The sequence below is a fragment of the Taeniopygia guttata genome, chromosome 36, assembly GCF_048771995.1.
Source record: "Taeniopygia guttata chromosome 36, bTaeGut7.mat, whole genome shotgun sequence".
Taxonomy (NCBI): Eukaryota; Metazoa; Chordata; class Aves; order Passeriformes; family Estrildidae; genus Taeniopygia; species Taeniopygia guttata.
Genome location: NC_133061.1, coordinates 1,086,640 through 1,113,301, shown reverse-complemented (window position 1 = coordinate 1,113,301; position 26,662 = coordinate 1,086,640). Strand labels below are relative to the sequence as shown.

The window sequence follows — 26,662 nt, the reverse complement described above, 5'->3', positions numbered from 1 at the left end:
CGCCGTAAAGCGAGCCGCGCGGCGCGACAACATGGCGCCGCGCCGTTTGCCTCGGTGTATCCCGGCATGCCCCGCGCCCGCCACAGCCGCCGCCATTCCCGGCAGCGCCCGCCACAGCCGCCGCTCCGGTGGGTGCCGGGATCGGGGAAAGGGGGAGCGGATCCCGCCGGGATCAGCGCCGGGATCCGCCCCGAGCTCCGCTGCCGCCCGCAGGTCCCGCAGCGCGCCGCGCCCAGCTGAGGAAATGGTGAGGGAACGGCTCCTTTCCCCCCCCCCCCCCCCCACCCCCCCGCGGGTGGGAATGGAACCGGCCTGGAGCGAGCCCCGCCCCCCCCCACCCGCGGGTGGGAATGGAACCGGCCCGGAGCGAGCCCCGCCCCCCCCCGCGGGTGGGAATGGAACCGGCCCGGAGCGAGCCCCGCCCCCCCCCGCGGGTGGGAATGGAACCGGCCCGGAGCGAGCCCCGCCCCCCCCCCGCGGGTGGGAATGGAACCGGCCCGGAGCAAGCCCCGCCCCCCCCCCCCCGGAGCTCCCAGTTCCTCCCAGTTCAAACCAGTAACGCCCCAGTATGGCCCCAGTTCATCCCAGTGAGCCCAAATCCCCTCCCAGTCCATCCCAGTAACGTTCCAGTAACTCCCAGTTCATCCCAGTAACCTCCCGGTTCCCTCCCAGTAACTCCCAGCTTGCTCAGTTCCCATTCCCAGTCCCTCCCAGTACGATCCCAGTCCCTCCCAGTTTGCCCAGTTTGGCTTCCCAGTCTCTCCCAGTTCATCCCAGTATGGCCCCAGTCCATCCCAGTAACTCCCAGTTCATCCCAGTATGGCCCCAGTCCATCCCAGTAACTCCCAGTCCATCCCAGTCCATCCCAATCCCCTCCCAGTAACCCCAAACCCCAAACCAGTAACTCCCAGTTCATCCCAGTAACCCCAAACCCCATTCCCAGTTCATCCCAGTCCCTCCCAGTCCCTCCCAGTCCATCCCAGTTCATCCCAGTCCCTCCCAGTCCCTCCCAGTCCCCTCCCAGTATAAACCAGTCCCCTCCCAGTCCATCCCAGTCCCTCCCAGTTTCATCCCAGTCAATCCCAGTCCCTCCCAGTTCATCCCAGTATGGCCCCAGTCCATCCCAGTCCCCTCCCAGTAACCCCAAACCCCAAACCAGTAACTCCCAGTTCATCCCAGTAACCCCAAATCCCCTCCCAGTTCATCCCAGTTCATCCCAGTAACATCCCAGTAACATCCCAGTAACTCCCAGTCCATCCCAGTCAATCCCAGTCCCTCCCAGTCCCTCCCAGTCCTTCCCAGTCCTTCCCAGTTCCCTCCCAGTCCCTCCCAGTACAAACCAGTCCATCCCAGTACCCTCCCAGTAACCCCAAACCCCATTCCCAGTTCATCCCAGTCCCTCCCAGTCCCTCCCAGTATAAACCAGTCCCCTCCCAGTCCATCCCAGTCCCTCCCAGTTTCATCCCAGTCAATCCCAGTCCATTCCAGTTCGTTCCAGTAACCTCCCAGTTCAAACCAGTTCATCCCAGTATGACCCCAGTCCATCCCAGTAACATCCCAGTAACTCCCAGTTCATCCCAGTAACCCCAAACCCCATTCCCAGTTCATCCCAGTTCCCTCCCAGTCCCCTCCCAGTCCCTCCCAGTACAAACCAGTCCCCTCCCAGTCCATCCCAGTCCCTCCCAGTCCCTCCCAGTATAAACCAGTCCCTCCCAGTTTCATCCCAGTCCGTCCCAGTTCCCTCCCAGTTCATCCCAGTAACCCCAAACCCCAAACCGGTAACTCCCAGTTCATCCCAGTTCATCCCAGTACTAACCAGTCCCCTCCCAGTCCCTCCCAGTCCCTCCCAGTCCATCCCAGTCCCTCCCAGTCCCTCCCAGTACAAACCAGTTCATCCCAGTTCCCTCCCAGTCCATCCCAGTTCCCTCCCAGTCCCTCCCAGTCCCCTCCCAGTCCCTCCCAGTCCCTCCCAGTTCCCTCCCAGTCCCTCCCAGTCCCTCCCAGTACAAACCAGTCCCTCCCAGTCCCTCCCAGTCCCTCCCAGTCCCTCCCAGTCCCTCCCAGTACAAACCAGTTCCTCCCAGCACGGGCGGCTGAAGCTCCGCCCCCCGGACTCCGCCCGGCGCCGGCAGCGGGAGGAGAAACTGAGGCACTACCGGGAGGCCATGGACGCCTTACTGGGGGTACTGGTTTGTACTGGTTTGTACTGGTTTTTACTGGGAGGGACTGGGAGGGACTGGGAGGGGACTGGGAGGGAACTGGTTTGTACTGGGAGGGACTGGGAGGGGTTTAAAGGGTTAAAAATGGGGAGAAACGCGGGTTGGAGAGTGATTTTTGTACTGGTTTATACTGGTTTATACTGGTTTATACTGGTTTATACTGGTTTATACTGGTGTGGGGTTTTTTTCTTACTGGTTTATACTGGGAGGGAACTGGGAGGGGATTTGGGGGTTGCTGGTTTGTACTGGGAGGGGGTTTGGGGTTACTGGTTTGTACTGGGAAGGACTGGGAGGGTTTTAAATTGGTTTATACTGGTCCAGACTGGTTTATACTGGTTTATACTGGTTTATACTGGTTCTTACTGGTTTTTACTGGTGTATACTGGTTTATACTGTTTTTTACTGGTTTGAACTGGTTTATACTGGTTTGAACTGGTTTTTACTGGTTTATACTGGTTTATACTGGTTTGAACTGGTTTATACTGGTTTTTACTGGTTTTTACTGGTTTATACTGGTTTATACTGGTCTATACTGGTTTTTACTGGTCTATACTGATTTATACTGTTTTTTACTGTTTTTTACTGGTTTTTACTGGTCTATACTGGTGTATACTGGTTTGTACTGGTTTATACTGGTGTATACTGGTTCATACTGGTTTATACTGGTGTATACTGGTTTTTACTGGTCTATACTGGTTTATACTGGTTTTTACTGGTTTATACTGGTTTATACTGGTTCATACTGGTTTATACTGGTTTATACTGGTTTGAAGTGGTTTATACTGGTTTATACTGGTTTTTACTGGTTTATACTGGTTTATACTGGTCTATACTGGTTTTTACTGGTTTGAACTGGTTTATACTGGTCTATACTGGTTTATACTGGTTTGAACTGGTTTATACTGGTTTATACTGGTCTATACTGGTTTATACTGGTTCATACTGGTTTATACTGGTTTATACTGGTTTCCCGCAGGGGGCACCCCCCTCCCAGGTGCTGTCCCTGACGGGGGCGGTGCTGACGGCCAATCCCGACGTCGGAACCTGCTGGAACCTGCGCCGGCGGGCACTGGGAGCACTGGGAGGGGACTGGTTCGTACTGGTTTATACTGGTTTATACTGGTTTATACTGGTTTGGACTGGTTTGGGCCGGGAGGGGCCGGCAGGGCACTGGTTTGTACTGGGAGGGGGCGAGAAAGGGTTAAAAGGGAGTTTGGGGGTACTGGGTTGTACTGGTTTGTACTGGTTTATACCGGTTTATACTGGTGTATACTGGTTTTTACTGGTTTATACTGGTTTTTACTGGTTTATACTGGTTTATACCGGTTTATACTGGTTTTGACTGGTTTATACTGGTTTTTACTGGTTTTTACTGTTTTTTTCTGCTTTTTATTGGTTTTTACTGGTTTTAACTGGTTTCTACTTTTTTTACTGGTTTATACTGGTTTATACTGGTTTATACTGGTTTTTACTGTTTTTTTCTGTTTTTTATGAGTTTATACTGGTTTTTACTGGTTTTATCTGGTTTTTACTGGTTTATACTGGTTATACTTTTTTTAGTGTTTTTATACTGGTTTTTACTGTTTTTTACTGTTTTTTACTGGTTTTGACTGGTTTTGACTGGTTTTGACCATCCATACTGGTCCATACTGGTCTTTACTGGTTTATACTGGTCCATACTGGTTTATACTGGTTTATACTGGTCCATACTGGTTCATACTGGTTTATACTGGTCCATACTGGTTTTCCTGATAAGTTTTTTACCATTTTATACTGGTTTTTACTGGTTTTTTACTGGTTTTTACTGGTTTTTACCACTTATACTGGTCCATACTGGTCCATACTGGTTTATACTGGTCCTTACTGGTTTTTACTGGTTTGTCTTACACTTTTATTACTGTTTTATACTGGTTTTTACTGGTTTTTACTGGTTTTTGCTGTATTTTTACTGTTTTTTTTCATTTATATTGCTCCATACTGGTCCATACTGGTCCATACTGGTCCATACTGGTCCTTACTGGTTCGTACTGGTTTCAGGGTGCCCTCGGAGCTGGCGTTCGTGGGGCAGTGCCTGGGGGTGAACCCCAAATCTTACGGGGCGTGGCACCACCGGGGGTGGGTGCTGGGCCACGCCACGGCGCCCTCTAGCGGCCGGGAGGACCTGGCGCTGTGCGAGCGCCTGCTGGCGGCCGACCCCCGCAACTGTGAGTACTGGTTTGTACTGGTTTGTACTGGTTTGTACTGGTTTGTACTGGGACGGGGTCCTGGGGGTGCTGGGATAGGGATGGAGTCACTGGTTGTAACTGGTTTATACTGGGTTATACTGGGAGAGAGAATGGACCAAATGTGAGCGCCCTCTGGTGGCCTGGAGGACCTGGCGCTGTGTGTACTGGTTTATACTGGTTTGTACTGGTTTATACTGGTTTATACTGGTTCATACTGGTTTATACTGGGATGGGGTGCTGGGATAAGGCTGGGGTCACTGGTTTGGACTGGTTTATACTGGTTTATACTGGTTTATACTGGTTTGTACTGGTTTATACTGGTTTGTACTGGTTTGTACTGGTTTATACTGGGACGGGGTGCTGGGATAAGGCTGGGGTCACTGGTTTGGACTGGTTTATACTGGTTTATACTGGGAGAGGGACTGGGGTGTGTTTGTGAGCGCCCCCTGCAGGCTTGGAGGACCTGGCGCTGTGTATACTGGTTTATACTGGTTTATACTGGTTTATACTGGGTTGTACTGGGTTGTACTGGTTCATACTGGTTTATACTGGGACGGGGTGCTGGGATAAGGCTGAGGTCACTGGTTTGGACTGGTTTGTACTGGGAGAGAGAATGGACCAAATGTGAGCGCCCCCTGGTGGCCTGGAGGACCTGGCGCTGTGTGTACTGGTTTGTACTGGTTTATACTGGGTTGTACTGGGTTGTACTGGTTTGTACTGGTTTGTACTGGGACGGGGTCCTGGGGGTGCTGGGATAAGGCTGGGGTCACTGGTTTGGACTGGTTTGTACTGGGAGAGAGAATGGACCAAATGTGAGCGCCCTCTGGTGGCCTGGAGGACCTGGCGCTGTTTATTGGTTTATACTGGTTTGTACTGGTTTGTACTGGGTTATACTGGGTTATACTGGGTTATACTGGTTTATACTGGTTTATACTGGGATGGGGTGCTGGGATAAGGCTGGGGTCACTGGTTTGGACTGGTTTGTACTGGGAGAGAGAATGGACCAAATGTGAGGACCTGGCGCTGTGCGTACTGGTTGTACTGGTTCATACTGGTTTATACTGGTTTATATTGGGTTATACTGGTTCATACTGGTTTATACTGGGATGGGGGGCTGGGGTAAGGCTGGGGTCACTGGTTTGGACTGGTTTGTACTGGGAGAGAGAATGGACGGAATGTGAAGACCTGGCGCTGTGCGTACTGGTTTGTACTGGTTTATACTGGGTTGTACTGGTTCATACTGGTTTATACTGGGACAGGGTGCTGGGGTAAGGCTGGGGTCACTGGTTTGGACTGGTTTGTACTGGGAGAGAGAATGGACCAAATGTGAGCGCCCTCTGCTGGCCGGGAGGACCTGGCGCTGTTTACTGGTTTATACTGGTTTGTACTGGTTTGTACTGGGTTATACTGGTTCATACTGGGTTATACTGGGACGGGGTGCTGGAGGTGCTGGGGTCACTGGTTTGGACTGGTTTGTACTGGGTTATACTGGGAGAGGGACTGGGGTGTGTGTGTGAGCGCCCCCTGCTGGCCAGGAGGACCTGGTGGCCCACTGTGATTTATACTGGTTTGTACTGGTTTGTACTGGGATGGGGTGCTGGGAGTTACTGGGTTATACTGGTTTATACTGGTTTATACTGGGAGGCAGCTAAGGGATGCTTTGGGACCTACTGGGAGCAACTTTTGGGCTGCTGGGCTTACTGGTTTATACTGGGATGGGGCCTGGGACCTACTGGGAGTGACTTTGGGTTGTGCTGGGCTTACTGGTTTATACTGGGAGATGCTGCCATGGCCCTCAGGAGCTCAGGGCAGCTCCCAGTCCTTACTGGTTTATACTGGGAGATGCCGCCACAGCCCTCAGGGGCTCGGGGGTGGCTCCCAGTCCTTACTGGTTTATACTGGTGCCCTCCCAGTATAAACCTGGTGAACCTGGCAACCCCAAGACCACCTTGGGAGCCTCTGGACCACACTGGGAATGGGTTTGGCTGCATGAAGCCTTACTGGTTTATACTGGGAGACGCTGCCACGGCCCTCAGGAGCTTGGGGGTGGCTCCCAGTCCTTACTGGTTTATACTGGTGCCCTCCCAGTATAAACCTGGTGAACCTGGGAGCCCCTGGACCACACGGGGAATGGGTTTGGGTGCATGAAGCCTTACTGGTTTATACTGGGAGATACTGCCACGGGACTCAGGGGCTCAGGGGCGGCTCCCAGTCCTTACTGGTTTGTACTGGTGCCCTCCCAGTATAAACCTGGTGAACCTGGGAACCCCAAGACTAATTTGGGAGCTCCTGGACCGCACTGGGAATGGGATTGGGTGCATGAAGCCTTACTGGTTTATACTGGGAGATGCCGCCACGGCCCTCAGGGGCTCGGGGGTGGCTCCCAGTCCTTACTGGTTTATACTGGTGCCCTCCCAGTCCACGCCTGGGAGCACCGGCGGGCTCTGGTGGCCGGGCAGGACCCCGAGGCCGAGTTGGCATTCGCCGGGGCGCTGCTGAGCCGCGACTTCTCCAACTTCTCGGCCTGGCACCACCGGCTGCGGCTGCTGGCGCCCGCCCGGGGCGGCGGCGAGGGCAAACCCGGGGCGCTGCCACCCGAAAAGCTGAAGGAAGGTGAGAGATTCCCACCCGGGAAAATTCCCAAAAATCTGGAGGATCCCAAAAAAATGTACAGGCAATCCTATAAAGGGGGGCGGGTTTAATGGGGGTCATTAAATCCCGTTGGGTTTAATTGGGGTAGACCTGGTGTCCTTAAAATCCCCATTGACTTTAATGGGGTAGACCTGGTGTCCAAAAAATCCCCACTGACTTCAATAGGGTAGACCTGGTGTCCCTAAATCCCCATTGACTTTAATGGGGTAGACCTGGTGTCCAAAAAATCCCACTGACTTTAATGGGGTAGACCTGGTGTCCCTAAATCCCCATTGACTTTAATGGGGTAGACCTGGTGTCCCAAAAAATCCCCATTGACTTTAATAGGGTAGACCTGGTGTCCCTAAAATCCCATTGACTTCTATGGGTAGACCTGGTGTCCAAAAATCCCCATTGACTTTAATGGGGTAGACCTGGTGTCCATTGGTCCCCATTGACTTTAATGGGGTAGACCTGGTGTCCCTAAATCCCCATTGACTTTAATGGGGTAGACCTGGTGTCACTAAATCCCCATTGACTTTAATGGGGTAGACCTGGTGTCCCCAAATAATCCCCATTGATTTCAATGGGGTAGACCTGGTGCCCCTAAGTCCCCATTGACTTTAATGGGGTAGACCTGTTGCCTCTCTGTCCCCATTGACTTTAATGGGGTAGACCTGGTGTCTGTAACTCCCATTGACTTTAATGGGGTAGACCTGGTGTCCCTATAGTCCCCATTGACTTTAATGGGGTAGACCTGGTGTCCCTAAAATGGGGAAAAAATTGGGGAAAAATCAGGCAAAGATGGGAAAATAATGGGGAAAATGCAGGAAAAATATGGGAAACAATGGGGTAAAAATGGAGAAAATTTGGGGGGAAAATGGGGAAATAATGGGGAAAATAAGGGGAAAATATGGGGTGAAATCAGGGGAAATAATGGAGAAAATAAGGGGAAAACAAGGGGAAAAAATGGGGGGGAAATAGGGAAATAATGGGGGAAAATAAATTAAAAAATGGGGTTAAAATGGCGAAAAAATTGGGGGGAAATCCGGCAAAAAAAGGGGAAATAATGGGGAAATTGGGGACAAATGGGGAAAAATGACTTTTAATGGGGTAGACCTGGTGCCCCAAAAAATCCCCATTGACTTTAATGGGGTAGACCTGGTGTCCCTAAATCCCCATTGACTTTAATGGGGTAGACCTGGTGTCCCCAAATCCCCATTGACTTCAATGGGGTAGACCTGGTGTCTGTAACTCCCATTGACTTTAATGGGGTAGACCTGGTGTCTGTAACTCCAATTGACTTTAATGGGGTAGACCTGGTGTCCTCCAATCCCCATTGACTTTAATGGGTACACCCGCACTCCCACACACCTGGGCACCCCTATTCAGATTTTAGGGCGCCACACTGAGGTTTTGGGGTGCCTCCTTTCCCCCCCTGAGATTTTGTGCTGCTCCCTTTGCGCCCCCCCAGAGCTGGAGCTGGTGCAGAACGCCGTCTTCACCGACCCCACGGACCAAAGCGCCTGGGTGTACCTGCGCTGCATCCTCTCCCGAGGTAACCCGGCCTTCCCTGCCACCCCTGGGGCTCTCACCTGGATTTTTGGGGTGCCCCCTGAATGTTGGGGTGCCCCCTGAATGTTGGGGTGCCCCCCGACAGCCCCTCCGCCGCCGAGGGTCATCTGTGTCCATGTCGACCGTGAGGACGCGACGCTGGCCGTCATCTTCTCCCGGCCCGTCAAGGTGAGTGGGGACACCTGGGAACCCCAAAAATCATCATTTTCCCTAAAATCCATATTGACTTTAATGGGGTAAACCTGCTGTCCACAAATCCCCATTGACTTTAATCGGGTAGACCTGGTGTCCATAACCCCCCATTGACTTTAATGGGGTAGACCTGGTGTCCAAAAATCCCCATTGACTTTAATGGGGTAGACCTGGTGTCCCCAAATCCCCATTGGGTTTAATGGGGTAGACTAAAAACTGCCTAAAAAAACACCCCAAAAACCCCAAACCACCCTAAAATCCCTCCAAAAAATCCGCTCTAAAAAACCCCGAATTCCCATCAAAATCCCATCAAAAAACCCCAAAAATCTCCAAAAAAACCCAAAAAATCCCCTTAAAAAACCCCAAAATCACCCCAAAATGCCCTCAAAAATCCCCACAATGCTCCTAAAGAACACCCCAGAAAAACCCTAAAAACACCCCAAAAATACCACAAAATTACCCCAAAAAAACCCACCCAGAAATCCCAAAATACCCACAAAAAACCCCAAATCTGCCCAAAAAAACACCCAAAACCCCCCAAAACCACCCTAAAAAAATCCCCCCAAAAAACCCCAAATCCGCCCAAAAAAACACCCAAAAAACCCCAAAATCACCCTAAAAAATTCCCCCAAAAAACCCCAAATCCGCCCAAAAAAACACCCAAAAAAACCCAAAACCACCCTAAAAAATCCCCCAAAAAACCCCAAATCTGCCCAAAAAAACACCCCAAAAACCCAAAACCACCCTAAAATCCCCCAAAGAAATCCACTCTACAAAACCCCAAAATCCCATCAAAAAACCCCAAAAATCTCCAAAAAACCCAAAAAATCCCCTTAAAAAACCCCAAAATCACCCCAAAATGCCCTCAAAAAACCCCACAATGCTCCCAAAAAACACCCCAGAAAAACACTAAAAACACCCCCAAAATACCACAAAATTACCCCAAAAAAACCCACCCAGAAATCCCAAAATCCCCACAAAAAACCCCAAATCTGCCCAAAAAAACACCCAAAACCCCCCAAAACCACCCTAAAACCACCCTAAAAAATCCCCCCAAAAACCCCCAAATCCGCCCAAAAAACACCCAAAAAACCCCAAAATCACCCTTAAAAATTCCCCCAGAAAACCCCAAATCCGCCCAAAAAAACACCCAAAAAAACCCAAAACCACCCTAAAAAATCCCCCAAAAAAACCCAAATCCGCCCAAAATTCCCCCCAAAAAACCCCAAATCTGCCCAAAAAAACACCCAAAAAACCCAAAACCACCCTAAAATCCCCCCAAAAAATCCACTATAAAAAACCCCAAAATCCCCCCAAAATTCCATCAAAAAAACCCCCAAAATACCCAAAAATACCCCAAATTACTCCCAAAAACGGCCCAAAAAAATGCTCTCCTAAAAAACCCAAAAAACAGCCAAATTGGGGAAAAATCAGGCAAAGATGGGAAAATAATGGGGAAAATGCAGGAAAAATATGGGAAAAAATGGGGTAAAAATGGAGAAAATTTGGGGGGAAAATGGGGAAATAATGGGGAAAATAAGGGGAAAATATGGGGTGAAATCAGGGGAAATAATGGAGAAAATAAGGGGAAAAATGGGGAAAACAAGGGGAAAAATGGGGGGGAAATAGGGAAATAATGGGGGAAAATAAATTAAAAAATGGGGTTAAAATGGCGAAAAAATTGGGGGGAAATCCGGCAAAAAAAAAGGAAATAATGGGGAAAAATGACTTTTAATGGGGTAGACCTGGTGTCCAAAACTCCCCATTGACTATAATGGGGTAGACCTGGTGTCCTTAAAATCCCCATTGACTTTAATGGGTAGACCTGGTGTCCATAAATCCCCATTGACTTTAATGGGTAGACCTGGTGTCCATAAATCCCCATTGACTTTAATGGGGCAGACTTGGTGTCCATAAATCCCCATTGACGTTAATGGGGTAGACCTGGTGTCGCAAAAAATCCCCATTGACTTCAATTGGGTAGACCTGGTGTCCATAAAAATCCCCTTTGACTTTAATGGGTAGACCTGGTGTCCCTAAATCCCAATTGACTTTAATGGGGTAGACCTGGTGTCCAAAACCCCCCCATTGACTTTAATAGGGTAGACGTGGTGTCCATAAATCCCCATTGACTTTAATGGGGTAGACCTGGTGACCTAAAAATCCCCATTGACTTTAATGGGTAGACCTGGTGTCCCTAAATCCCCATTGACTTTAATGGGTAGACCTGGTGTCCCTAAATCCCCATTGACTTTAATGGGTAGACCTGGTGTCCCTAAATCCCCATTGACTTTAATGGGTAGACCTGGTGTCCATAAATCCCCATTGACTTTAATGGGGTAGACCTGGTGTCCCTAAATCCCCATTGACTTTAATGGGTAGACCTGGTGTCCCTAATCCCCATTGACTTTCATGGGGTAGACCTGGTGTCCATAAAAATCCCCATTGACTTTAATGGGGTAGACCTGGTGTCCCCAAATTCCCATTGACTTCTATGGGGTAGACCTGGTGTCCAAAAAATCCCCATTGACTTTAATGGGGTAGACCTGGTGTCCACCACCCCCCATTCATTTCAATGGGTAGACCTGATGTCCCAAACATTTTGCTGTTAAAAACCTCATATTTTGGGCTGGAAATTCCCGATTTTTGGTGAGAAAACCCCAAAATTTTCTGCTTTCTCCCCACCACAGGTGAACCCAACGTGCCCAGAGCTGAAGGTGACCATGGACGGTTCCACCCTGGCCGGGCCATGGCGCTCAGGGGAGGGACGACCACGCCCCGGCCACACCTGGGTATCCTCCACCTAAAAACAGGAGGGCGGGGCTGGGGTGGGCGTGGCTTGGCGTGGGCGTGGTCACCTCACCTGGCACACCTTGACGGGTGACGTCAGCTCTGCGCCCTCCCCGCCCCGCCCACCGACAGCCCCGCCCACCTGGAGGTCACCTGGGCTGACTCCGCCCCCCGCCAGGTGACGCTGCTGCCAGGTGAGGCCACGCCCCCTCTGACCCCGCCCACTTTTGGCCACGCCCATCCCTCACCTGACCACGCCCTTTTTCTCCTCAGGTGAGGCTGAGGCTTGGTGGCAGGAGCCAATCGTGGAGCGGGAGCTGTTTTGGTGAGCCACGCCCCTTTTTGGGCAAAACCACGCCCCCTTTTTATCAAACCCCGCCCCTTTTTACCTGCTGGCCCCGCCCCCAGGCCGGAACTGGGCGTGGCCGAGGCTCAGGTGCTGCAGGAGCAGGTCCAGGTGTGCCGGGAGCTGCTGGAACTCGAGCCCCAGAGCCGAGGTGAGAGCCCAAAAACACCCCAAAAAATACCCCAAAATATCCCCCCAAAAAAACCCAAATCTGCCCAAAAAAACACCCAAAAAACCCCAAAACCACCCCAAAAAATCCCCCCCCAAAAAAACCCAAATCTTCCCAAAAAACACCCCAAAAATACTGCAAAAATCCCCACAAAAACCCCCAAAATTCTCCCCAAAAACCCCAAAAGAGCTCCAAAATTCCCCCAGAAAAATCCCCAAAAATACCCCAAAAAAATCCCCCCAAAAGAACCCAAAACTCACCCAAAATACCCTTAAAAAAACCCCCAAACCACCCCAAAATTCCCAAAAAAACCCCAAAAAATTCCCCCTGAAAAGCTCCAAAAATCCACCGAAACCACCCCAAAATTCCCCTAAAAAACCCCAAAATTCCCAAAAAAACCCCAAAAAACTCCCCCCGAAAAGCTCCAAAAAACCCCAAAACCACCCCAAAATTCCCAAAAAAAACCCCAAATTTTTCCCCAAAAAAACCCAAAAAATCCCAAAACCAACCTAAAAAAAACCCCCAAAATTCCCCCCAAAAAAACCCAAAACCACCCCAAAATTCCCAAAAAAACCTCAAAAAATTCCCCCTGAAAAGCTCCAAAAAACCCCAAAACCACCTCAAAATTCCCCCCAAACCCCCAAATTTTCCCCAAAAACCCAAAAAAATCCCAAAACCAACCTAAAAAAAAACCCCAAAATTCCCCCCAAAAACCCCAAAAATTCCCCCAAAATTCCCCCCAAAAAACCCCAAAAATACCCAAAAATACCCCAAATTACTCCCAAAAACGGCCTAAAAATGCTCTCCAAAATACCCCAAAAAACAGCCAAAAATACCTCAAAAACCAGCCAAGAATACCCAAAAAAACATCCAAAAATACCCCAAAAAACAGCCAAAATAATCTGAAAAATGTCCCAAAAATACCCCACAAATGCTCTCAAAATACCCCCAAAAATACCCCAAAACTCAGCCTAAAAATCCCCCAAAACGACCCCAAAAATGCCCCTAACCCATCCCTTAAATACCCTCCAAAATACCCCAATATTCTCCCAAACCGCCCCAAAATTACCCCAAAAACACCCAAAAATTACCCCAAAACCACCCTAAAAATGCCCCCACAAACACCCCTAAAATTGCCCCAAAATTACCCCAAAAATGACCCCAAAACCATCCCAAAATCCACCCAAAAAACCCCACAATGCCCCTGAGAAACTGCCCAGAAAAACCCTAAAAACACCCCAAAAATACCCAAAAAAACCCCAAAATCCTCCCCCAAAAAGCCCCAAAAACCCCCAATAGCACCCCAAGAAAAACCCCAAAACCACCCTAAAATCCCCCAAAAAATCCCAAAACCACCCTAAAATCCCCCAAAAAATCCACTCTAAAAAACCCGAAATCCCCCCAAAATTCCATCCAAAAAACCCCAAAAATCTCCAAAAAACCCCAAAAAATCCCCCTTAAAAAACCCAAAAACACCCCAAAAAATACCCCAAAATTACCTCAAAAAAAACCCCCAAAAAACCACCTGGAAATCCCAAAATCCCCCCAAAAAACCCCAAATCTGCCCAAAAAAACACCCAAAAAACCCCAAAACCACCCTAAAAAATTCCCCAAAAAACCCCAAATCTGAAAAAAAAACCACTCAAAACCCCCTAAAAACACCCTAAAAAATCCCCCCCAAAAAAAACCAAATCTGCCCAAAAAAACACCCAAAAATATCCCAAAAAAACCGCAAAAACCCCCAAAACCGCCCCCAAAACCCCAAAAAAGCTCCAAAATTGCCCCCCAGAAAAATCCCCAAAAATACCCCAAAAAAATCTCCCCAAAAGAACCCGAAACTCACCCAAAATACCCCCAAAAAAACCCCAAAAACCCCCAAATTTTCTCCAAAAAAACCCAAAAAACTCCCCCCGAAAAGTTCCAAAAAACCACAAAACCAGCCCAAAATTCCCCCAAAAAACCCCAAATTTTCCCCCAAAAAACCCGAAAAAAATCCCAAAACCAACCTAAAAAAAAACCCCCAAAAAATGCACTCTAAAAAGCCCCGAAATCCCCCCAAAATTCCATCAAAAAACCCCAAAAATCTCCAAAAAAACCCAAAAAATCCCCCTTAAAAAACCCAAAAACACCCCAAAAATACTCCAAAATTACCTCAAAAAAAAACCCCCCAAAAAAACCCGAAAAAATCCCCAAAATTCCCCCCAAAAACCCCAAATTTCCCCCCAAAAAGGCCAAAAAATCCCAAAACCAACCTAAAAATACCCCAAAATTCCCCCTAAAAAACCCCGAAACCACCCCAAAATTCCCAAAAAAACCCCAAAAAATTCCCCCCAAAAAAAACCCCAAAAAAACCCCAAAATTCCCCCCAAAAAACCCAAAAATTCCCTCCAAAAAAACGTGAAAAATCCCAAAACCAACCTAAAAAAAACCCCCAAAATTCCCCCCAAAAACCCCAAAAATTCCCCCCAAAAAATCCCAAAATACCCAAAAAACTCCCCCCAAAAAAACCCGAAAAATTCCCTGTAATTCCCCCCAAAAAAACCCCCAAAAATATCTGAAAAAACTCCAAAAAACCCCAAAATTCCATCAAAAATACCCCAAAAAATACCCAAAAATACCCCAAATTACTCCCAAAAACGGCCCAAAAATGCTCTGCAAAAAACCCCAAAAAACGGCCAAGAATACCCAAAAAACAGCCAAAATAATCGGAAAAATGTCCCAAAAATACCCCACAAATGCTCTCAAAATACCCCCAAAAATACCCCAAAAATCAGCCTAAAAATCCCCCAAAACCACCCCAAAAATGCCCCCAACCCATCCCTTAAATACCCCCCAAAATACCCCAATATTCTCCCAAACCGCCCCAAAATTACCCCGAAACCACCCAAAAATTACCCCAAAACCACCCTAAAAATGCCCCCACAAACACCCATAAAATTGCCCCAAAATTACCCCAAAATTACCCCAAAAAAACCCAAAACCACCCTAAAATCCCCAAAAAAAATCCCAAAACCACCCTAAAATCCCCCAAAAAATCCACTCTAAAAAACCCCAAAATCCCCCCAAAGTTCCATCAAAAAACCACAAAAAGCTCCAAAAAAACCCAAAAAATCCCCTTTAAAAAACCCAAAAACACCCCAAAAATACCCCAAAATTACCTCAAAAAAAAACCCTAAAAAACCACCTGGAAATCCCAAAATCCCCCCCAAAAAACCCCAAATCTGCCCCAAAAAAACACCCAAAAAACCCCAAAACTACCCCAAAAAATCCCCCCAAAAAACCCAAATCCGCCCAAAAAAACACCCAAAAAACCCCAAAACCACCCTAAAATCCCCCCAAAAAACCCCAAATCTGCCCAAAAAAACACCCAAAAAAACCCAAAACCACCCTATAAAATCCCCGAAAAAACCCCAAATCTGCCCAAAAAACACCCAAAAATACCCCCAAAAAAACCTGAAAAACCCCCAAAACCATCCCAAAAAATCCCCCAAAAAAACCCCAAATCTGCCAAAAAAAACACCCCAAAAAACCCCAAAACCACCTAAAAAATCCCCCCAAAAAAACCAAATCCACCCAAAAAAACACCCAAAAAACCCCAAAACCACCCCAAAAAATCCCCCCCAAAAACCCCAAATCTGCCCAAAAAACCCCAAAACCACCCCAAAAATCCCCCCAAAAAACCCCAAATCCGCTCAAAAAACCACCCAAAAAACCCCCAAAACCACCCTAAAAAATCCCCCCAAAAACATCCAAAAACACCCAAAAATACCCAAAAAAACCCCCCAAAATCCTCCCCCAAAAAACTCCAAAAAGCCCCAAAAACCCCCAATACCACCCCAAGAAAAACCCCAAAATCACCCCAAATCCCCCCCAAAAAAATCCCAAAACCATCCTAAAATCCCCCAAAAAAATCTGCTCTAAAAACCCCGAAATCCCCCCAAAATTCCATCCAAAAACCCCAAAAAGCTCAAAAAAAACCCAAAAAAATCCCCCTAAAAAAACCCAAAACCACCCCAAAATTACCTCAAAAAAAACCCCAAAAAACCACCCGGAAATCCCAAAATCCCCACAAAAAAACCCAAATCTGCCCAAAAAACACCCCAAAAATACCGCAAAAAACCACAAAAACCCCCAAAACCACCCCAAAAACCCCAAAAAAGCTCCAAAATTCCCCCCAGAAAAATCCCCAAAAATACCCCAAAAAAAACCCCCCAAAAGAACCCAAAACTCACCCAAAATACCCCCAAAAAACCCCCAAACCACCCCAAAATTCCCCAAAAAACCCCAAAAAATTCCCCCTGAAGAGCTCCAAAAAACCCCGAAATTCCCCCAAAAAACCTCAAATTTTCCCCAAAAAACCCAAAAATTCCCTCCAAAAAAACCTGAAAAATCCCAAAACCAACCTAAAAAAACCCCCAAATTCCCCCCAAAAACCCCCAAACCACCCCAAAATTCCCCAAAAAACCCCAAAAACTCCCCCCGAAAAGCTCCAAAAAGCACCAAAATTCCCCTAAAAAACCCCAAATTTTCCCCAAAAAAACCAAAAAAATCCCAAAACCAACCTAAAAAAAACCCCCAAAATTCCCCCCAAAAACCCCAAAAATTCCCCCAAAATTCCCCCCAAAAAAACCCAAAATACCCAAAAAACTCCCCCTAAAAAACCCGAAAAAATCCCCAAAATTCCCCCCAAAATAACACCAAAAAAATCTGAAAAATCCCCCAAAATCCCCCCAAAATTCCATCAAAAACCCCCAAAAATACCCAAAGAATACCCCAAATTACTCCCAAAAACGGCCCAAAAAATGCTCCCCAAAAAACCCCAAAAAACAGCCAAAAATACCTCAAAAACCAGCCAAGAATACCCAAAAAAACATCCAAAAATACCCAAAAAAACAGCCAAGAATACCCAAAAAACAGCCAAAATAATCTGAAAAATGTCCCAAAAATACCCCACAAATGCTCTCAAAATACCCCCAAAAATACCCCAAAAATCAGCCTAAAAATCCCCCAAAACCACCCCAAAAATGCCCCTTAACCCATCCCTTAAATACCCCCCAAAATACCCCAATATTCTCCCAAACCACCCCAAAATTACCCCGAAACCACCCAAAAATTACCCCAAAACCACCCTAAAAATACCCCCACAAACACCCCTAAAATTGCCCCAAAATACCCAAAAATTACCCCAAAAAACCCCAAAACCATCCCAAAATCCACCCCAAAAAACCCACAATGCCCCTGAGAAACTGCCCAGAAAAAAATCCCAAAACACCCCAAAAATACCCAAAAAAACCCCCAAAATCCTCCTCCAAAAAGCCCCAAAAACCCCCAATACCATCCCAAGAAAAACCCCAAAACCACCCTAAAATCCCCCCAAAAAAATCCACTCTAAAAAACCCCAAAATCCCCCCAAAATTCCATCAAAAAACCCCAAAAATCTCCAAAAAAACCCAAAAAATCCCCCTTAAAAAACCCAGAAACACCCCAAAAATACCCCAAAATTACCTCAAAAAAAAACCTCAAAAAACCACCTGGAAATCCCAAAATCCCCCAAAAAAAACCCCAAATCCGCCCAAAAAAACACCCAAAAAACCCCTAAAACCCCCCTAAAAAATCCCCCAAAAGACACAAAATCTGTCCAAAAAACACCCAAAAAAACCCCAAAAATCCACAAAAACCCCCAAAACCACCCCAAAATTCCCCCAAAAAACCCAAAAAGTCCCAAAACCAACCTAAAAAAAAACCCCAAAATACCCCCAAAAAGCCCCAAACCACCCCAAAATTCCCCAAAAAAACCCAAAAAACTCCCCCTGAAAAGCTCCAAAAAACCCCAAAATTTCCCCCAAAAAACCCAAAAAAATCCCAAAACCAACCTAAAAAAAACCCCAAAATTCGCCCCAAAAAACCCCAAAAAACTCCCCAAAATTCCCCCCCAAAAACCCAAAATACCCAAAAAACTCCCCCCAAAAAACCCCAAAAAATGCCCAAAATTCCCCCCAAAAAAACCCCAAAAAAATCTGAAAAAAAACCCCAAAACCCCCAAAATTCCATCAAAAAACCCCAAAAATACCCAAAAAATACCCCAAATTACTCCCAAAAACGGCCCCAAAAATGCTCTCCAAAAAACCCCAAAAAACAGCCAAAAATACCCCAAAAACCAACCAAAAATACCCAAAAAACAGCCAAAATAATCTGAAAAATGTCCCAAAAATACCCCACAAATGCTCTCAAAATACCCCCAAAAATACCCCAAAAATCAGCCTAAAAATCCCCCAAAACCACCCCAAAAATGCCCCTTAACCCATCCCTTAAATACCCCCCAAAATACCCCAATATTCTCCCAAACCACCCCAAAATTACCCCAAAACCACCCAAAAATTACCCCAAAACCACCCTAAAAATGCCCCCACAAACACCCCTAAAATTGCCCCAAAACACCCAAAAATTACCCCAAAAAACCCCAAAACCGTCCCAAAATCCACCCAAAAAAACCCACAATGCCCCTGAGAAACTGCCGAGAAAAACCCTAAAAACACCCCAAAAATACCCAAAAAAAACCCCAAAATCCTCCTCCAAAAAGCCCCAAAAACCCCCAATACCACCCCAAGAAAATCCCCAAAACCACCCTAAAATCCCCCAAAAAAATCCCAAAACCACCCTAAAATCCCCCCAAAAAAATCCCAAAACCACCCTAAAATCCCCCAAAAAAATCCGCTCTAAAAAAACCCCAAATCCCCCCAAAATTCCATCAACAAACCCCAAAAAGCTCCAAAATAACCCAAAAAATCCCCCTTAAAAAACCCAAAAACAACCCAAAAATACCCCAAAATTACCTAAAAAAAAAACCCCAAAAAACCACCTGGAAATCCCAAAATCCCCCAAAAAACCCCAAATCTGCCCAAAGAAACACCCAAAAAACCCCAAAACCACCCTAAAAAATCCCCCCCAAAAAAACCCAAATATGCCCAAAAAACCACCCAAAATACCCCCAAAAACCAAAAAATCCCCAAAACCGCCCCAAAAACCCAAAAAAAGCTCCAAAATCCCGCCAGAAAAATCCCCAAAAATACCCCAAAAAAATCCCCCCAAAAGAACACAAAACTCACCCAAAATACCCCCAAAAAAAACCCCAAATAACCCCAAATTTCCCCCCAAAAAACCCCAAATTTTCTAAAAAAAAACGCAAAAAACTCCCCCTGAAAAGCTCCAAAAAAACCCAAAACCACCCCAAAATTCCCCCAAAAAACCCCAAATTTTCCCCCAAAAAACCCAAAAAATCCCCAAACCAACCTAAAAAAAACCCCCCAAAATTCCCCCCAAAAACCCAAAAAATTGCCCCAAAACCACCCTAAAAATGCCCCCACAAACACCCCTAAAATCGCCCCAAATTACCCCAAAAAACCCCAAAACCATCCCAAAATCCACCCAAAAAAACCCCACAATGCCTCTGAGAAACTGCCCAGAAAAACCCTAAAAACACCCCAAAAATACCCAAAAAAACCCCAAAATCGTCCTCTAAAAAGCCCCAAAAACCCCCAATGCCACCCCAAGAAAAACCCCAAAACCACCCTAAAATCCCCCCAAAAAATCCACTCTAAAAAACCCCAACATCCCCCCAAAATTCCATCAAAAAACCCCAAAAAACTCCAAAAAAACCCAAAAAATCCCCCTTAAAAAACCCAAAAACACCCCAAAAACACCCCAAAATTACCTCAAAAAAACCCCCAAAAAACCACCTGGAAATCCCAAAATCACCACAAAAAAACCCAAATATGCCCAAAATAAACACCCAAAAAACCCCCAAACCACCCTAAAAAATCCCCCCAAAAAACCCCAAATCTGCCCCAAAAAACACCCAAAAAACCCCAAAACCACCCTAAAAAATCCCCCCAAAAAAACCCAAATCTGCCCAAAAAACCACCCAAAAATACCCCAAAAAACCACAAAAACCCCCAAAACCGCCCCAAAAACCCCAAAAAAGCTCCAAAATTCCCCCCAGAAAAATCCCAAAAAATACCCCAAAAAAACCCCCCAAAAGAACCCGAAACTCACCCAAAATACCCCAAAAAAACCAAAAAAATTCCCCCCGAAAAGCCCCAAAAAACCCTAAAACCACCTCAAAATTTCCCCAAAAACCCCCAAATTTTCCCCCCAAAAAAACCCGAAAAATCCCAAAACCAACAAAAAAAAAACCCCCAAAATTCTCCCCAAAAAAACCCAAAAAATTCCCCCCGAAAAGCTCCAAAAAACCCCAAAACTACCCAAAAATTCCCCAAAAAACCCCAAACTTTCCCCCAAAAAAACCCAAAAAAGTCCCAAAACCACCCTAAAAAAAACCCCCAAATTTCCCCCTAAAAACCCCCAAAATTACCCCAAAACCACCCAAAAATCACCCCAAAACCACCCTAAAAATGCCCCCACAAACACCCCTAAAATTGCCCCAAAATTACCCCAAAAAACCCCAAAACCATCCCAAAATCCACCCAAAAAAACCCACAATGCCCCTGAGAAACTGCCCAGAAAAACCCTAAAAACACCCCAAAAATACCCAAAAAAACCCCAAAATCCTTCTCCAAAAAGCCCCAAAAACCCCCAAAACCACCCCAAGAAAAACCCCAAAACCACCCTAAAATCCCCCAAAAAATCCCAAAACCACCCTAAAATCCCCCAAAAAATCCACTCTAAAAAACCCCAAAATCCCCCCAAAATTCCATCGAAAAACCCCAAAAATCTCCAAAAAAACCCAAAAAATCCCCCTTAAAAAACCCAAAAACACCCCAAAAATACCCCAAAATTACCTCAAAAAAAACCCCAAAAAACCACCTGGAAATCCCAAAATCCCCCCAAAAAACCCCAAATCTGCCCAAAAAAACACCCAAAAAAACCCCAAAACCACCCTAAAAAATCCCAAAAAAAACCCCAAATCTGCCCAAAAAAACACCCAAAAATACCCCAAAAAACCCACAAAAAACCCCAAAACCGCCCCAAAAACCCCAAAAAAACTCCAAAATTCCCCCCAGAAAAATCCCCCAAAAAATCCCCCCAAAAAAACCCAAAACTCACCCAAAATACCCCAAAAAAAACCCCAAACCGCCCCAAAATTCCCCAAAAAACCCCAAATTTTCCCCAAAAGCACCCAAAAAATCCCAAAACCAACCTAACAAAAAAGCCCCAAAATTCCCCCAAAAAACCCAAAAATTCCCCCCAAAAAATCCCAAAATACCCAAAAAAATCCCCCAAAAAAACCCCCAAAATTCCCCTCAAAAAAACCACCTAACCACCCCAAAATTCCCTAAAAAAACCCCAAAAAATTCCCCCTGAAAAGCTCCAAAAACCCCCAAAACCACCCCAAAATTCCCCAAAAAAACCCCAAATTTTCCCCAAAAAACCAAAAAAAATCCCAAAACCAACAAAAGAAAAAAACCCCAAAATTCCCCCCAAAAAAACCCCCAAACCACCCCAAAATTCCCAAAAAAACCTTCAAAAAACTCCCCCTGAAAAGCTCCAAAAAATTCCAAAATTCCCCCAAAAAACCCAAATCTTCCCCAAAAAAACCCAAAATATTCCCCCTGAAAAGCTCCAAAAACCCCAAACCACCCCAAAATTCCCCCAAAAACCCCCAAATTTTCTCCCCAAAAAACCCCAAAAAATCCCAAAACCAACCTAAAAAAAACCCCAAAATTCCCCCAAAAACCCCAAAAATTCCCCCCCCAAAACCCCCAAAATACCCAAAAAACTCCCCCAAAGAAACCCCAAAATATCCCCAAAATTCCCCCAAAAAAACCCCAAAAATTTCCCCCAAAAAAACCCGAAAAAATCCCCAAAATCCCCCCCAAAAAACCCCAAAAAAATCTGAAAAAAAACCCCCAAAAACCCCAAAAAATTCCCAAAATTTCCCCTAAAGAACCCCAGAGGTGGAGCTGTACTGGTTTATACTGGTTTATACTGGTTTATACTGGTCATACTGGTTTATACTGGTTTATACTGGTCCATACTGGTCTATACTGGTCTATACTGGTTTATACTGGTTTATACTGGTCCATACTGATTTATACTGGTTTATACTGGTTTATACTGGTTTATACTGGTCCATACTGATTTATACTGGTTTATACTGGTTTATACTGGTGCAGGCTGCCTGCTGACCCTGGCTCTGCTTTTGGCCGCGTTGGATCCTCGGGGCGGCGCCCGCGAGATCCGGGACCACCTGGAGAGCCTCAGGGTAACTGGTTTATACTGGTTTATACTGGTTTATACTGGTTTATACTGGTTTTTATGGTTTATACTGGTTTATACTGGTTTATACTGGTTTATACTGGGCAGGCCGCCGACCCGCTGCGCTCCGGTTTCGTGGCCGATGTCCAGTCCCGGTTCGAGGCCGCCTTGGCCGTACTGGGAGCGGGGGAGGGGCTGAGCCTGGCCAACAAGGTAACTGGTTTATACTGGTTTGTACTGGTTTATACTGGTTTGGGGTTTGGGGTTACTGGTTTGTACTGGGAGGGAACTGGGATGAACTGGGAGGGGGTTTGGGTGTGGTGGGAGGGAGTTAAAGGGTTAAAAATGGTTGAAAAAGGGGGAAAAATGGGGAAATGGGGATTTTTTTATACTGGTTTATACTGGTTTATACTGGTTTGGGGTTTGGGGTTACTGGTTTGTACTGGTTTATACTGGGAGGGAACTGGGAGGGGACTGGGATGAACTGGGAGGGGGTTTCAAGGTGATGGAAGGGAGTTAAAGGGTTAAAAATGGGGGAAAAGGGGAAAAAAGGGAGAAAATTGGGGTTTTTTTTACTGGTTTATACTGGTTTATACTGGTTTGTACTGGTTTGGGGTTTGGGGTTACTGGTTTGTACTGGGAGGGAACTGGGATGAACTGGGAGGGGGTTTGGAAAGAGTGTGAGGGAATTAAAGGGTTAAAAATGGTTAAAAAAAGGGGAAAAAAGGGCGAAAATTGGGATTTTTTATACTGGTTTATACTGGTTTGTACTGGTTTGGGGTTTGGGGTTACTGGTTTATACTGGGAGGGGACTGGGATGAACTGGGAGGGGATTTGGAAGGAGTGGGAGGGAATTAAAGGGTTAAAAATGGGGGAAAATGGGGGAAAATTGGGAAAATGAGGATTTTTTTATACTGGTTTGTACTGGTTTATACTGGTCCATACTGGTTTATACTGGTTTATACTGGTTTATACTGGTCCATACTGGTTTATACTGGTTTAGAAGGGTTTATAGGGGTTTAAACCAGTTTAAACTGGTTTGTAGTGGTCTATACTGGTTTTTAGCTGCTTATAATGGTTTATTTGGGTTTATTTGGGTTTATACTGGTTTATACTGGTTTATACTGGTTTGTACTGGTTCATACTGGTTTATACTGGTTTGTACTGGTTTAGGGGCTGAGGTGGGTGCCGTTCCTGGAGCGCATGCCTGGCTGGAACTGGGTTATACTGGGTTATACTGGTTTATACTGGTTTATACTGGTTTATAGCGTTTATTTGGGTCTATACTGGTCTATACTCGTCCATACTGGTTTATACTGGTTTATACTGGTTTGTACTGGTTTAGGGGCTGAGGTCGGTGCCGTTCCTGGAGCGCATGGCCGCCGTGAGCCGGTTGGAACTGGTTGGGAACGAACTGCGGGAGCTGCCGGCGGCACTGGGAGCGCTGAGGAGCCTGAGGGTGAGAAACCAGTACAAACCAGTATACACCAGTATACACCAGTAACACACCAGTAACATCCCAGTTAAACCAGTAACATCCCAGTTAAACCAGTAACACATCCCAGTTACACCAGTAACAGCTGGGAGCGCTGAGGAGCCTGAGGGTGAGAAACCAGTACAAACCAGTATACACCAGTAACACACCAGTAACACACCAGTAACACACCAGTAACATCCCAGTAACACCAGTGACATCCCAGTTAAACCAGTAACACATCCCAGTTACACCAGTAACAGCTGGGAGCGCTGAGAGGCCTGAGGGTGAGAAACCAGTACAAACCAGTATACACCAGTAACATCCCAGTTACATCCCAGTTACATCCCAGTAACACCAGTAACACAGCCCAGTTACACCAGTAACCATTCCCAGTTACACCAGTAACAGCTGGGAGCGCTGCGGGGCCTGAGGGTGAGAAACCAGTTAAACCAGTAACACACCAGTAACACCAGTAACCATTCCCAGTAACACCAGTAACCATTCCCAGTTACACCAGTAACCATTCCCAGTTACACCAGTAACACCAGTAACCATTCCCAGTTACACCAGTAACACCAGTAACCATTCCCAGTTACACCAGTAACACACCAGTTACACACCAGTAACACCAGTTACATCCCAGTTACACACCAGTTAAACCAGTAACCATTCCCAGTTACACCAGTAACACCAGTAACCATTCCCAGTTACACCAGTAACACCAGTAACCATTCCCAGTAACACCAGTTACACCAGTAACCCCTCCCAGTAGAACCAGTAACCCCTCCCAGTCCCTCCCAGTATAAATCAGTCCCTCCCAGTTTGATCCCAGTCCCTCCCAGTATAAACCAGTTCCCTCCCAGTCCCCTCCCAGTCCCCTCCCAGTCCCTCCCAGTCCATCCCAGTATAAACCAGTTCCCTCCCAGTTCCCTCCCAGTCCCTCCCAGTCCCTCCCAGTATAAACCAGTTCCCTCCCAGTTTGATCCCAGTCCCCCCAGTCCCTCCCAGTTCCCTCCCAGTCCCTCCCAGTTCATCCCAGTTCCCTCCCAGTCCCTCCCAGTTTGATCCCAGTCCATCCCAGTATAAACCAGTGCCCTCCCAGTCCCTCCCAGTATAAACCAGTTCCCTCCCAGTTTGATCCCAGTCCCTCCCAGTCCCTCCCAGTTCATCCCAGTATAAACCAGTCCCCCCAGTTCCCTCCCAGTTCATCCCAGTTTCCTCCCAGTCCCTCCCAGTATAAACCAGTCCCTCCCAGTCCCTCCCAGTCCCTCCCAGTCCCTCCCAGTCCCTCCCAGTTCCCCCCAGTCCGTCCCAGTCCCTCCCAGTCCGTCCCAGTACAAACCAGTTTGCAGGAACTGGATCTCTCCGACAACCACGTGACCGAGGTGGGCGTGGCCCCGCCCCTCCCCCGCCTGCGGCTGCTGCGGCTGGACCGGAACCGTACGGACTGGTTTATACTGGTTTATACTGGTTTATACTGGGAGGGACTGGGAGGGCACTGGGAGGGCACTGGGAGGGACTGGGAGGGACTGGGATGGACTGGGAGGGACTGGGAGGGACTGGGAGGGAACTGGTTTATACTGGGATGAACTGGGAGGGACTGGGAGGGAACTGGTTTATACTGGGAGGGCACTGGTTTATACTGGGAGAGACTGGGAGGGCACTGGTTTATACTGGGAGGGGACTGGGAGGGAACTGGTTTATACTGGGAGGGACTGGGAGGGACTGGGAGGGAACTGGTTTATACTGGGAGGGACTGGGAGGGACTGGGAGGGAACTGGTTTATACTGGGAAGGACTGGGAGGGCACTGGTTTATACTGGGAGGGGACTGGGAGGGAACTGGTTTATACTGGGAGGGACTGGGAAGGAACTGGGATGGACTGTGAGGGAACTGGTTTATACTGGGAGGGACTGGAAGGGCACTGGTTTATACTGGGAGGGCACTGGTTTATACTGGGAGGGACTGGGAGGGCACTGGTTTATACTGGGAGGGGACTGGGAGGGAACTGGTTTATACTGGGAGGGACTCAGAGGGCACTGGTTTATACTGGGATGGACTGGGAGGGTACTGGTTTATACTGGGAGGGCACTGGGAGGGCACTGGTTTATACTGGGAGGGCACTGGTTTATACTGGGAGGGACTGGGAGGGAACTGGTTTATACTGGGAGGGAACTGGGAGGGAACTGGTTTATACTGGGAGGGCACTGGTTTATACTGGGAGGGACTGGGAGGGCACTGGTTTATACTGGGAGGGCACTGGTTTATACTGGGAGGGCACTGGTTTGTACTGGTTCATACTGGGAGGGACTGGGCAGCCCTGCGGCTCCATACTGGTCCATACTGGTCCATACTGGGGCGGCATTTCCCGCGCTGGGGGGAAAAGGGGCGTGGCTTAGCCGCCAGTGGGCGTGGTCTAACCGGTCACGCCTCCAGCCATTGGCCACGCCTCCGCTCTCGCCCCATTGGCTGCCTGGCCCCGCCTTGCCCTGCTGGGATTGGCTGAGACCCCGCTGGGCTCCGCCCCCGGCGGCCCCGCCCACCTGGCCGAGCTCCTCCCCGGTGTCGACGTCACTTTCAGCTGATTGGCTGCTGCTGGAGGCCACGCCCCTCTGCCGCGGTGGCCACGCCCCCTTTGCCGTTCGGCGCGGGAACTTCCGGGTCTGGAGTTCAATAAAGTGACGGCCCAGTTCGTCCCAGTTTGTCCCAGTTTATCCCAGTTCCATTCAATCCCTTCCCAGTCCTTCCCAGTAACCCCAAACCCCCTCCCAGTTCCATTCAATCCCTTCCCAGTCCCTCCCAGTAACCCCAAATCCCCTCCCAG

General features: G+C 47.5%; 1 protein-coding gene across 1 annotated transcript; it reads left to right on the top strand.

The window, feature by feature from the left end:
• The first annotated feature begins 16 nt into the window (after nucleotides 1–16).
• RABGGTA (Rab geranylgeranyltransferase subunit alpha) lies at nucleotides 17–26,547 on the top strand. The gene is made up of 16 exons (XM_072921243.1): nucleotides 17–247; nucleotides 2,085–2,183; nucleotides 3,196–3,311; nucleotides 4,257–4,423; nucleotides 6,863–7,057; nucleotides 8,550–8,633; nucleotides 8,736–8,818; nucleotides 11,533–11,634; nucleotides 11,733–11,826; nucleotides 11,906–11,957; nucleotides 12,041–12,129; nucleotides 22,281–22,369; nucleotides 22,471–22,575; nucleotides 23,708–23,821; nucleotides 25,192–25,279; nucleotides 26,275–26,547. Exons 1-16 carry the CDS (start codon nucleotides 32–34, stop codon nucleotides 26,421–26,423), a joined length of 1,842 nt encoding a protein of 613 aa, XP_072777344.1. The 5' UTR covers nucleotides 17–31; the 3' UTR covers nucleotides 26,424–26,547.
• The last annotated feature ends 115 nt before the right edge of the window (nucleotides 26,548–26,662 follow it).